The 13,759-nt window shown below is 51.2% G+C and overlaps 1 protein-coding gene across 4 annotated transcripts in view; it reads left to right on the top strand.

The window, feature by feature from the left end:
• Window positions 1–13,759, top strand: part of LOC134353930 (liprin-alpha-3-like) — a 123,666-nt gene that overhangs the window by 85,171 nt on the left and 24,736 nt on the right. For 3 of the 4 annotated variants that reach the window (XM_063062482.1, XM_063062479.1, XM_063062483.1), the window contains 6 exons: window positions 6,534–6,760; window positions 7,242–7,482; window positions 9,204–9,352; window positions 10,709–10,875; window positions 11,916–12,009; window positions 13,538–13,619. In XM_063062482.1, the coding sequence (XP_062918552.1) occupies window positions 6,534–6,760; window positions 7,242–7,482; window positions 9,204–9,352; window positions 10,709–10,875; window positions 11,916–12,009; window positions 13,538–13,619 (960 nt within the window). The remainder of the gene's footprint in view (window positions 1–6,533; window positions 6,761–7,241; window positions 7,483–9,203; window positions 9,353–10,708; window positions 10,876–11,915; window positions 12,010–13,537; window positions 13,620–13,759) is intronic. The other variant, XM_063062480.1, reaches the window with a different exon arrangement.

Raw genomic sequence — 13,759 nt, 5'->3', positions numbered from 1 at the left:
GTGTGGGTGCAGACGCACCCAGCCCTGAGACACCAGGCAAGGTCACTTAATTCCAAATACTGGCGTATTAATCATTACAGAATGACCCCCCCCCCCCGGTGCTTCCCACTGCCTCCCCTCTCCCTTCCCCTTTTCCCAACCACGATTCCTCTCTCCTTTCCCCTTCCCGCTCTCAGTCCACAAAATAGACCCCATATCAGAATCTGGTTTATCATCACCTACACATGTCTAGCTGGCTGGTGGCGCAGTGACATCAGTGCCGGACTCTGGAGCGAAGGTTCCTGAGTTCGAACCCAGTCGGGCCGCTCCCGGACACGCTTTCCATCCGTGCTGGGTTGAGTGTCAAGCTCGCAACTCAGCCTCGTTAAAAAAAAAGACTGCGCTGTGAGAAGGACGCGGGGGACCACTCACAGAATCTTTCCTCTAAGACAACCACTTGAAAAGTGGTCGCCGAGGCTCTGACAGAGTATGGCACACAAAAAAACCAACACATGTCATGAATTTTGTTTTTTTTTTGTGACAGCAATACAGTGCAATACATAAAATTACTACAGAACCGGGCAAAAGACTTGGGCACCCTGGCTATATATGTGCCTAAGACTGTGCACAGAACTGCAAGCAATTCATTAACCAGACAATAGAAGACCCAAAGCAGGGTAACTGTAGACGGAGACTGTGATCTGGACACTCAACATTTTGGGAACAGCTTCTTCCCCTCCGCCATCAGATTTCAGAACAGCACATGAACACCACCTCATTACTTTGGCCTTATTTTAACACGAGTTATTTTTAACTATTTCTATTGTAACTTGTATATTATATTTTGTGTACTGCTGTCACATGTATGTCAGTGATAATAAAGCTGATTCTGACTGTGTTTAAGTAAATCCATCAGTAACGTCTGCAAGTATTTCAGAATCAGGTTTATCACCACTAACATTTGGCACAAAATTTGTTGTTTAGTGGCTGCAGTATAGTGCAAAAAAAAAGACAAAATATATAAATTGTGGAAAAATTTGGGCTGATGCTGAAATTCCAGCCTGTAGGGTTAGTGGGATTATTGGATCAGCCTTCCAAAGGGCAAGCACAGAAGGCTGAATGGCCTCTCCTCCAGAGAAGGATGGCTGAGTGTCAGGTGCAACATGAGCATCCTCAGTCTAAAGCTTTTAAGAGCATAATGCATAGGAGCGGAATTCAGCCCATTGCGTCTGAATTCAATCGCGGCTGATTTATTTTCCCCCTCATCCCCATTCTCTTGCTTTCTCCCTGTAATCCTTGATGCCCTTACTAATCAAGAACCTGTCAACCTCCTCTTTAAATATACTTGATGACTTGGCCTTCACAGTCTGTGGCAATATTTTTAAACAGATTCACCATCCTGTGGAATCTTTTGGCTAAATGATGTGTAGGCAACACTGTGTCCATTTGGTCCGCCAACATTTGGTCTCAGCCGAACATGCAAGTTATTCCTTTGCAGATCTCTATCCAATCCCCTTTACACGTACCTGTTCCAACCCCACACCCCGCAGCCCCTTTGGGGAACATTGTCCAGTCACCATCTCACCAGACTCCTTCCCTCCCTAGGTTTTCCTCACCTGTGCTCAAAAACACCTAGAGCAGTGCAGGTGGAGGCCATTTGACCCATCAGGTCATTTCTTGCTAACGGGAGCAATCCTAGTGATCCTACTCTCATTTTCCTGTACCCTCATCACCTCCCCTGTGTCTCAACATAGATGGCCCAGGTTAGGAATGATCTGATTGTCAGAAATCTAATTTTATTAAAGTTCAAAGTAAATGTATTGTCAAAGTACTTACCTGTCACATATACAACCCTGAGATTCATTGTCTTTCGGGCGTACCTGGTAAATCAATAGTAGAATAATAACCATAATAGTATCGATGAAAGACCGCGCCAACTTGGGCGTTCGACCGCTGTGCAAAAGACAACAAACTGTGCAAATACAAAAAGAAAGAAATAATGATAATATATAAATGAACAATAAATACTGAGAATGTGAGATGAAGAGTCCTTGAAAGCAAATGCATAGGTTGAGGGAGCATTTCAATGATGGGGCAAGTGAAGTTATCCCCTTTGGTTCAAGAGCCTGATGGCTGAAGGGGCAGCTTGCCAATTCCCCTATATCTTCAAAACATATTTAAGAACATTTTACAGGTCTTTTTACCCTAGATTCAAGATCAATCTCGCCCCTCCATCACACATAGTCTTCCAAGTCAAGAGAGAATAAATCAGCCATGATGGAATTGCAGAGCAGACTCGATGCCCTAATTCTGCTCCCACGTCTGATGATCTTGTGGTCCAAGATAGGAATAATAATAAAAATAAATTGTTTCATAGTACCAGGTCTCAACTGAGGACTGGGGCATTGAAGGTAGCCCTTCCTCCTGTTGCACCATTATCACTGTGACATTTCTTACTCATGCTTCACTCTGGCTCTTCCGGACTTCCAAGGGTTTCCCTACAAACCGCAGGCGCCGGGACTCAGAACTGACTGGACCTGAGCCGGTCTCTGCGTTGGTTCATCCAGTACCGCCACTCGTGGGCGCCACGTGGTGCTTGCTGTCCCAGGGTCTGGCACCCGTTGAACCGAGGGAAGTGGTTGTGACTGATCAGAGTCTCTGATGTGTTAGGCACATTTATCAGAGGAGCTGTTACCAGCCTGTCTCCTCTGATGTTGGAATTGAGAACAGGGGGTCCGATTCAAAATCAAAACTAAATGGAACTTTCTCTCCCAAATTGCATGGAATAACATGGAATCATAGGAATGTACAATACCGTGAAAGACCCATCAGCCCATCGCCCCCGTGCTGTTAGGTTAATCCCACTGCCACACATTCTGGACAAACAGAGGAGCAGACTGATTCTAAAGGTGCATCACTGAACACCACAGGAGATCCTTTCTCCCTGTGGCTATAAGACTCGACAACTCCTCCTCAAGTACATAAGTTTATGGTTTCATTGCACACCTGCGCTCTGTCCGCCAGAGAAAGCAGGATCTCCCAGTGGCCACACATTTTAATTCCATGTCCCATTCCCATTCTGACATGTCTATCCACGGCCTCCTCTACTGTAAAGGTAAAGCCACACTCAGGTTGGAGGAACAACACCTTTTATTCCGTCTGGGTAGCCTCCAACCTGATGGCATGAACATTGACTTCTCAAACTTCCGCTAATGCCCCACCACCCCCTCGTACCCCATCCGTTATCTATTTATATACACATATTCTTTTTCTCTCTCTCATTTTTCTCCCTCTGTCCCTCTCACTATACCCCTTGCCCATCCTCTGGGTTCCCCCCCTACTTTCCTTCTCCCTGGGCCTCCTGTCCCATGATCCTCTCATATCCCCTTTGCCAATCACCTGTCCAGCTCTTGGCTCCATCCCTCCCCCTCCTGTCTTCTCCTATCATTTCGGATCTCCCCCTCCCCCTCACACTTTCAAATCTCTTACTAACTCTTCCTTCAGCTAGTCCTGACGAAGGGTCTCGGCCTGAAACATCGACTGTACCTCTTCCTAGAGATGCTGCCTGGCCTGCTGCGTTCACCAGCAACTTTGATGTGTGTTGTGTGTTTTGCACTATTACTTTTTAATGCACATTTTGTTTTTTTTTGTATTTCAATGCTTACATTTTTTTATTTTAAAGTATATATTTCTGACTGAGCAACCTTGCAACAATAACTTCCTTCAGGATAAATAAAACTTTATCTTATCAAGTTCCTCTGTACCCTTTCCCTGCCACACCGTCTGTTGAGTGAGCATTGGCCCCTTTAAGAGTTTCTGCAGATGCTGGAAATCCAAAATAACACTGACAACATGCCAGAGGGTTTCAGCAGGTCATGAGACAGCTATGGAAAGGTATAAAAGAGTCCATGTTTCGGGCCGGGACGTCAAGTCTTTATTCCTTTCCCTTGATGCAGTCTCCAGCATTTTGTGTGTGTGTGTTGCCCTTTAAGAGAGAGATGCACAGTTTTTGTTGAGAAATGAGACTGAGGGATGTGGAGCAAAGGTTTGAATCAGGGTTTGTCGAGTAGAAAAACAGGGCAGGAGCACCCTCGTCCTGCTCAGTGTATAAACCCTCCTAAATGTTGGTGCTGCCTCTCACTCTCACTCTTTCAACCCTCTTTCCTGCTTCCATCCGGATTCTGCAGCACGTAAGTAGTTTCTGTGAAAGCCTGTTAATGAGAAGCAGACTGCTGTCGGAGAATGCAAGTAACGTCCAGCGTAGTACAATGGGGCAGTATGTAATCACCTGGAGTGGTGCAGTGAGATTCTGGCTCGGTCACCCATCCAGAGTCGGGATTTCAAACCTCCCCCCACCCTCCTCAGAAATTCTGACCCTTCTCTGGCTTTACAACCTGTGCACCATGAACTATGTTTCCACATTAAAAAGCTCCTTTCTCACTTTGACTTTCTATTTGTCGGTTTTGTCAAGCTCCAGGTCCTGCAGCTTTTATTGTTGCTGAACTTTGCGGCTTGCTGGGCCATGTCAGAAATAACTGAAAGCAGATGTAGGTAATGGGCTGTGTGCTCTATCCAGAGCTCCCTACCCTCCTGCCCGCCGTCTCCAGCAGCCCATTTATGCCAATGGCATCTCCGCTCTGAGGCAAGGTCTCGGGCCAAAACCCCGACTCTCCCTCCGCCTCCACGGATGCTGCCTGACCCACTGAGTTCCTCCAGTTTCGAGCAATGGCAGACTCGCGTGTTGTGTGTCACTGTCTCTCCCCACCTCCTCCACATTCCTGTTCACTCCCCCACCCCCCGCACACGTACACGTACACTCTATTCGTCTCATTATTAATTGGCCATGACAAGGGCACTTTGCAGGGGCCAATAAACCTACTGACCCAATGTGGGAGAAAACCTGAGCACCCGGGGGAAACCTACGCAGTCACAGGGAGAACGTGAAAACTCCACAAAGATAGTGTGGAGATCGGGATTGACGCCAAGTCTCTACCCACTGCGCCACTGCCTCATTGCACTCTTTTGCCGAAAGGTGCTAATGCTCCGTATCCTCTGAAAAAGCTTTGTCCTCTGTCACTTGCTGCGTCAGTAAGGCTGGGCAAGACCATAGAACATAAAACACTACAGGCCCTTTGGCCCAGGGTGTCGTGCCGACTTTTTAAACCTGTTCTACCCCTATCCTCAACACAGCCCTTCATTTTTCTTTCATTCATGTGCCCATCTGAGAGTCTCTTAAATGTCCCTAATGTAACTACATCTACTCTTGGAAGGGTATTTCACGCACCACTCTCTGTGTGTAAATAAAAACTTAGCTCTGACATCCCCCCTACACTCGTCCAATCACCTTGGATGGATATCCTCTGGTATTGGCCATTGCTGCCCTGGGAAAATGATTCTGACTGTCCACTCTATCTAAGTATACACCTCTGTCAAGTTACCTCAAACCCTCCTTCTCTCCAAAGAGAAAAGCCCTAGCTCACTCAGCCTATCCTGGTAAGACAAGTGTGAGACACGACTGGATGGTCGGTAGGTTGACATCAGACTCTGTCCTCCTCATGCTCCATCCTGTATGGGATTCCAGCCCACTTCACTGTGGTGAGTGTGACTCCCTCTGAACAGGCGCAGAGAGCCACCACATCACGTGTCCTTCGTCGTGAGCGTGGGGCGGACTGTGTGGCATCGCCGGTCTGTGTTTGCTGGATAAATCATCGCCTCATATCCCTCTCTGTTTGTGGAGGGTACAGTTTCTGTGGAGGCAGGCCTGATGATGTGTGGTTTCCCAACCCCTTCCGCTCACTGGGCAACTTCAACGGCAATCACTCCCCCGGCTCCCGCCGTTCCTGTTCCGCCTGCGGCTGCTCTCGTTTCAGGGCTGCACGTGAGTCGCAGGCAAGGCTGGCCGCTGAGGCATAGCTGGGCCCTGGTTGTGTTCCGTGCAGCTCAGCCCAGGGCCCGGATTTACCTGTAAACCAGGCGACAGAGTGTGGGGCAAATGGAGTGCAACACGGGGTAGGCGGGGGGGTCGGGGCAAGTGCTGGTGCCTGTGGGGGTGGGTATCGCCTGGGAGGGGGGAGAATGTGGGTTTGAAGATGTTGGGACTGTGGAGGGTGGGTGACATAGGTTTAAGAATGTGAGGGGGGTTGGGGTTGTGAGCAAATGGGTGAGTTTGGGGAATTGTGAGGGGTGTGGGTTGAAGGATTGCAATGGGGGTCGGGGTGAGTGAGGTGAGATTAGGGGTGTGGGGACCGGGCTGAGTTTGACAGGGTAGGGATTGTGGGGACTGGGAACATGAGGGATTAGCGTATGAGGACTGTGTTTGTGGGGTGAGTGAGATGGGTTTAGGGGCCTGAGGGGTTGGGATCTGAGTGGGGTGAGTGGCGTTGGTTTGGGAGGAGTGATGAGGTTGAGCTTTGGGGTGTGTGTGTATAGGGTTGCGGTGTCAGACCCTTTGGGGTCAATGGGGGTTATGTGAATGGTTTAGGGACACTGGAAGTGAGGGTTGTGGGGACAGAGGAATCGTGTTCCTTCTCTGACCGCTCACCCTGACCGGACAGGTGCAGACTCTGAACGAACAGGAGTGGGAGCGAGCCCAACAGGCCAACGTCCTGGCGAACGTGACCCAGGCCTTCGAGAGCGACGTTGATGGTTCGGACATCGATGATGACGACAGGGAGACGATATTCAGCTCTGCTGACATCCTGTCTCCCAGCGGCCAGACAGATGTTCAGACACTCGCTCTGATGCTCCAGGAGCAGCTGGAAGCCATCAACAAGGAAATCCGGTGAGGAGAAGGGGAGAGGGGCGTGTTGGTGGGGAGTGTCCCTCAGTTACTGGTTGAAAGTTACACTGGGAATGGTGGGGTGGGGCGGGCAGGTTACACCCGGAAAAGGAGGCCAAGTTACACCAGGAATGGTGACAGAGTTAAACTGTGAACAGCGGCTGGGTTATACTGGGAACAGAAGGGGGTTTATGCTCCCATGTAGTGTCCCTCTCTCACTGTCCCATCACCACAGTTCTCCTCCCCCCTCCCCTTACTCCCTCCTCCCCCTCCCCTTACTCCCTCCTTCCCCCTCCCCTTACTCCCTCCTCCCCCCCTCCTCCCCCATTTCTCCCCTTCCGCACCCTTCCACACATCCCCCCCATACACACATGCACCTCACCTCCCCATCCTTCCCTCCTTCCCCACCCTCACCCTCACCACTATCCGTGGACTCCATGACAGGAGCCATTCCCTCTGTGCTCAGATTCATCTTTGTTTCCAGGATGATTCAGGAGGAGAAGGAGACAACGGAACTGCGGGCAGAAGAAATCGAGAGTCGGGTGGGCAGCGGGACCCTGGAGGGACAACAATCCGGCCGCTACCGCACGGCCGCTACCCTCCCGCACTCGGTGACTGCCTCCACCCTCGCCAGCCCCTCACCTCCCAACAGCGGGCACTCCACCCCCAGGATGACTCCGCACAGCCCAGCCCGAGAGTGTGACCGGCTCAGCATTGGGAACGCGGTAAGTGCCGCAGTCAGCCCAGCTCCCCGGGGGCGGGTGGTCGAACCCAATGACCCGAGAGTGTGACCGGCTCAGCATTGGGAACGCGGTAAGTGCGGCGGTCAGCCCAGCTCCCCGGGGGGGGGTCGAACCCAACGTCAGTGACTCCATCAAATCCAGTGCCAGTCGGGGAGTGGGGTGTGTGATTGCTAGATGTGAGGCAGCTCATCACCATCTTCCCAAGGGTAGTTAGTGATGTCCACATCCACTAAAAGGAATTCTGCAGAAAAAGGCAGGACATCGCTTAGCTGACCCTTTCCTTGACCTTGACTACTCAGGCTGACAGATGTAGGGACCAATACTGTGCACATCGCCTCCTGGAACTGCAGACCCCACAATGAACTTCTGTGGGCTGTACCTTCCTACAGTCTCTGTGTGCAGGTATTGGTCCCATTGAAAACAAACTCCGTTTCCATCAATGGTAGAATCGCAATGAATGACTTCTGGAATTCCTGGCGCCCCACCCAGTAGAGTGGCATTTCATCTATTTGTTTGAAATTGTAACAGCCCCCCCACCCTTTTATTTTTAAGGTAAGTTTATGGGTAACAATTTGAGGCCCTACAGCCAAGTCCGTCAGTCTGCTCCCCATTCAGTAAGGTGGCTGAACCCATGGGCCAGCCCACCCCCCCTGACAATTCCCCAAAATCTCTCCTTGCCTTAGTCAAAAAGTGTTTGGCTGAGAGCGCACGGAGAGCCTTGGGGAGAACTGTAGGGGTTCCCAGCTCTGTGTGAAGAAAGGCCACCCTTTCAGATTACCTTCTCGATGTGTCTGAGTGGCTGCCCACGTCTCACAACCTTCCACTGGCAACACGTTGCACAGGTAGGGAAGCTGGGTCTGACACTAACTGCTACGTTATTCAGCAAACGCCGAACTCGGGAGGAATTCAGCAGGCCAGGCAGCAGAGGGGTGGGTGAAGTGTCTCCTTGAGATCTTGCACCGGGAGGCAGGTTTGATGCAAATCATTGACCATCCTCTTTCTCTCCCACAGATGCCGCCTGACCCACTGAGTTTTCTTTCCTCCAGCACCTGTAGTCTTGTGTGCCCATGCCCCGCTCACAAATTTGTTCTCACAGTATCAGAGATACTCCCTCTGTTCTACCCATCCCTTTCCCACCTTCGGTGCTACAGGACTAACTTGCTTCTCTCTCTTTCTCAGGTCAGGTGAAGGGTCTGAGACCTGAAGCATTTACTGCTTCTCTCTCCACAGATGCTGTTTGACCTGTTGAGTGTTTTCAGTATTTCCAGCTCGTGGTTCAATCGGCTGAACGCACACCCACCCCCTCAAACTACCATCGTTGTATAGACCTGGACGTACTAACCCCATTGTTCTGCCTTTCAAACGTGGTGTTTCTGCATGTAGCAGGTTAGGTGATCCACTCACAGACTGAGGTGGTTCGGTAGCGTAGTGGTTAGCACAACGCTCTACAGTACAGGTGGCTTGGGTTTAATTCCCCCCGCTGCCTGTAAGGAGTTTATACATTCTCCCCATGACCGCGTGGGTTTCCTCCGGGTGCTCTGGTTTCCTCCCACAGTGCAGTCTTATCGATTGGTAGGGTTATTAGTCATTGTAAATTGTCCCATGATTAAATTGTGGAATTGCTGGCTCGAAGGGTGGAATGGCCTATTCCACGCTGTATCTCAATAAAATACAATAAAATAAAATGTTTGTCTCTTTGGCAGAACTCCCTGAGTCGGGAAGACTCCCGCGAAGACAAGACCACCATCCAGTGCGAGACGTCCCCTCCGCCAACCCCTCGCGCCGTGCGACTGGAACGGGTCACTCAGGCTCTGCAGGCCAGCGCTCTGGATGACGGCCGCGAACCTCGCAGGTGAGCGAGGGGCCGAAGGGTCTCGGGAAGGCGGAGAGTTGGGCAAGGGGTAGCACTTCTACCAGCAATGAACCCACAGTTTGGACATGGGGTGGGGGGTGGGGAGTCACTCGGTTTCAGCGGCCAGTTCTGGACAATGTTCTTGCCCGAGAGAGGGCGTAGCTCATTCTCATGGGGAACAAGGGAGGTCGCTGGGACAGGGGACGATGTTGTGCTACTTAGTATACCAGTTCATTAGCCAGAGCTATAAACTCTTGTCCTGGAGATCCCACCAAGAACTGAGAGATACATCTGTCCGTGTGAGAGGGTGATTGTCAGATGATTGGGCCCAGAGGAAGGAAGTTGCCTTTCCCAGTCGGATCTACCTGAGACTCAACAGTCGAGCCACCCCCTCAGCTCTTTGGAATCTGGGATAAATAATCGTTGACGGCGTTTTGTGTAACGTCCGTAGACTGGAGATGGCATTGGAAGGAAGGGAAAGGGGCAGGAGGCTTGTGTGGAGAGCAGTGTCCAGCACCAGTCTGTCAGGCCCAATGGCCTGTTTCCCAGTGAGCAGTGGTCATGCCCGGTAGAGAGACATGACTGCTTTAAAAGCTGTGGCTGTTGTCATGGAGGAATCTGAGGTCATGGAGGTGCGTCTCCAAGTGATGCAGACTGTGCTCATACTGTACAGGTGAGAGGCCTGACGGGGAGGTCCGGTGGAACTGGCGGACTTGACAGCGTAAGACTTAGTGTGACAGTGTGTCAGACTGTGCTGCCTTTGTCCTGTGTTAATTTAACAATGTATCACAGCCAAGATCAAGGGAGTGTTTACCCTGTGGGGAGGGGATTAGACTGTGGAAGCCCCTTCCTCCGCCCGCCTCTGTGGGTGGGTGTTGTGGTGGTACTGAGGGTGCACAAAACCCCTAGGGTGGGTGACCTGCGTCTTCCAATGGTGCAGAACCTCCAGGATCCAGAGGTTCTTCCGTGGTCAAATGTGACCTTTGCAAGGAACTCTGACATGCGCTCCCCACTCCCTGTGTTTCAGTGCCGAAGTCTCGCCAGGGTCAAATCTTTGACGCCTCTCTTCAACCGGCACGAGGATGGGAAAGGAAGTGGAGGGCTATGTGGGAGGGAAGGGTTAGAATGATCTTGGAGTCGGTTAGAGGGTTGGCACAGCATTGTGGGCCGAAGGGCCCCTGCTGTGCTCTCGTGTTCGATGTTCTCTGTGTGAGTCAGACCAGAGGCCCTCCCGGTGAGGCCAGAGAGGATGGCTGTAAACCCCATGTGCCTGGCTGACGATAGACAGGTCCCTGGGGGAAGTGCAGGGTGGGATGGGGTGTACCCGAGCTCACGATGTCCCTTCGTCGCTCTCAGTCTGTCAGGTTTCCATGACGGCCTGGGCAGCAGTAGCAGCAACAGCAGTCAGGACTCCCTGCACAAGGTGCCCAAGAAGAAGAGCATCAAGTCGTCGATTGGCCGGCTGTTTGGAAAGAAGGAGAAAGGTCGCCTGGGGCACGGGGTCAGAGACTCTCCGTCACAAGGTAGGCAGGCTTCTCACTGTTGGACAAGTGTGGAGGAGGTGGGTTAACATTTGAGCCGATGATGCCTGTCAGAGGGGGTGAGTGCCCCCAGCTCATCATAAGCACCAAACTCCAGCGGTCCGTGTAGTCCGTCTGGCGAGACTGTTCCCATTTGCTACTGTGTTGACATTACCTGAGGGGGTCTCAATCCCTGAATGAGGTCATCCTCTGGGATGCGGAGCAGGGATTGAGTGGGACGGCAGTGCCACTGCCTCTCAGCTCCAGAGACCCGGGTTAAATCCTGACCACCGGCACTGTCTGTGTGGAGCTTGGGTTTCCCCCGGGTGCTCTGGTTTGCCCCCACGTCCCAGGCACACCTCAATCGGTAAGGTAGTTGTGTGCTGGAAATTCGCGTTGTGAGTGAGTGAGGGGTGAAACCTGGCGTGGATTCATGTCGGAGTGTGTGTCTGAAGATGTTGGGAGACATGGAGTCTGGAGAACTCGTTTCCACACTGCACGCCTCTCTGCCTTTAACGAGGAGTTTTGGGGGACTTCGATGCAAAAAGTAGCTGAAGCCACTTCATTTCAGAAAAGGTTAGGGTGAATATTTTCAGCATGGTGGCGAGGGTTGTGGTCGCCCGCGTAGGTTGCAAGTAATCCTCATTGTCAAATGTGTCAACAAGGGCTTGAGAAGCTTTACTAAAATCTGACACTGATACTAGTTCGACAAAGGATAAAAGAATCCGCTTGAAAGGACGTTTAACGAGTGTTTAGAGAAAGAGTGAGTGGACCTAATTGCAAATCCCAATGGAGCAAAGCGAGCGAGACAGAGAGGGGCTGGAATCGCTGGCACTCACAGGTTGTTGGGCCAGAGAGGGTTACTAAGACATCAGAGAGCCCCGAGGCATAGGATTAATAATAAAGAGCGTGTTTAACCTTTAGTGATGTGCAAACACTCCCTGGAAATATGGCAGACTGCTTTGGGGTGGGGGGGGTGTGCATCTCCCTCACTGCACCCCAGGAACAGGATGTTAACACTAGCTCATCTGTCTTTTCCTCAGCAGGGACATCAGACACAGAGGTCTCTCCGCAAGACACCCTGGGGCTCTCAAAACTGGGAGGACCGGTGGACAAAGACCGAAGGAATAAGAAAAAGTACGTCTGCCCATTCCTGTTACTGGATGTAGACCAGAATCCTTCGTAGTGTTAAGCACGCATTCTGACCCTGACTCCGACCCCAACCCTGACCGGAATTCCAACCCCCTAAACTAAACCCCCAACCGCAACCCTAATGCGGTGACTACAGGATAACATGATTATCCAGTGTGTTTGCAACATTGTGGGTTCTGGGTCAACAGATTGTCTGGTCCATGGAGGTTATTAATATCCCAACAAAATTTTAATTCCTGTGTAGATGATGTGAGTGAGTGAGGGCCTCTATCGGTCAGAGTCGACCATGGATATTGTGTTCTAGCTGTCTAGATACCACGTCTAGGCAGTACGATATGGAGAGCAAGCTGTTGCCCATGCAGCAAGCTCCCTCTCTCCACACACCTGATGAACCCAAAGGAACGGCAGAGACCGATACAGTTTGGTACCAGCAGCATCGCAGGAGTTACCAGTCAGCGTTGAACACAATATCGGACTGCCTCAGGGACTCCAGCTCCGGATTTTTTTCCTCGGGATTTACTCCCGAAGCCTTCCCCTTGAGTGGGTACTGCCAAAAGGCAGCGGAGGTTTGAGATCAACATACATCAAAGTTGCTGGTGAACGCAGCAGGCCAAGCAGCATCTATAGGAAGAGGCGCAGTCGACGTTTCAGGCCGAGACCCTTCGTCAGGACTGAGTCGAAGGGTCTTGGCCTGAAACGTCGACTGCGCCTCTTCCTATAGATGCTGCTTGGCCTGCTGCGTTCACCAGCAACTTTGATGTATGTTGCTTGAATTTCCAGCATCTGCAGTATTCCTGTTGTTTGGAGGTTTGAGATCAGTGTTTTCCTGCCCCATCTGCCCGGAATGCCAGTAACCTGCCTTTGCCCCTTCTCCTGTCAGTAGAAATGGTTCTGCGGGGCTTAGTAGCTAAGACACGCGTGAAGGCCAGGAGCTGGACTTGGTTGTCTGAGGCTATTTAAGGTGCACGCCATTGGCAGCATTTTATAGGTAGTGAGAGCTTGACCCCATTACCCACCCCTGGCTATAAATGTCCCAATGAACCCAGCAGGTTTAAAGACAGCGGTGGAATTAGAGCCCCAGAGAGTCTGAACAGAGGACAGGAAACATTACCCAGTGATGTAGCCAGGACTGGTGGAATTTCTGAATGGTTGAAGGCAGAACATTAGAGATGCTCTGTATCAGAAACCTGATTCAAACATCCTGACACTTAAAATATTACACTGATAAACACAGGCTGAAACCTCTCCACCGGTAGGGGAAGATTCCCATATACAAAATGAAACTGCAGTGAGGTGTCACGTGTAAAACACAATAATCTCTCGACCCCATAATGTAGCAGAAAAAGTAACTCAAAATGAAACGTTGATCTGTTGTAGGTAAAGGACCTTGATGACTGGGTTCTGGTACAGTACAGAATGTTGGGCCAAATGGCCTGTTCCAGTGCCTGTATTATTTCTTTACCTTGACTCTCCAAAGCTGTTCTCACTGAACAAATGTCCCCTTGCCTTGTAGGCATGAGCTGCTGGAAGAAGCTTGTCGCCAGGGACTCCCGTTTGCCTCCTGGGATGGACCCACCGTCGTGGCGTGGCTGGAGGTGACAGCATCTTGTGCCTGATCTGGGAACAGAGCGCTCGGCCGTGACCTGACAGAGACCCGGTTTCAACCCCAAACCTCCGGGGCTGTCTGCGCAGAGTTTGCAGGCTCCCCCTGCGACCGCGTGGTTTCCTCCCTCGG

This window comes from Mobula hypostoma, chromosome 11 (genome assembly GCF_963921235.1).
Source record: "Mobula hypostoma chromosome 11, sMobHyp1.1, whole genome shotgun sequence".
NCBI lineage: Eukaryota > Metazoa > Chordata > Chondrichthyes > Myliobatiformes > Myliobatidae > Mobula > Mobula hypostoma.
Note: the sequence above shows the minus strand (reverse complement) of the source record. Positions and strands in the feature narration are given on the sequence as shown.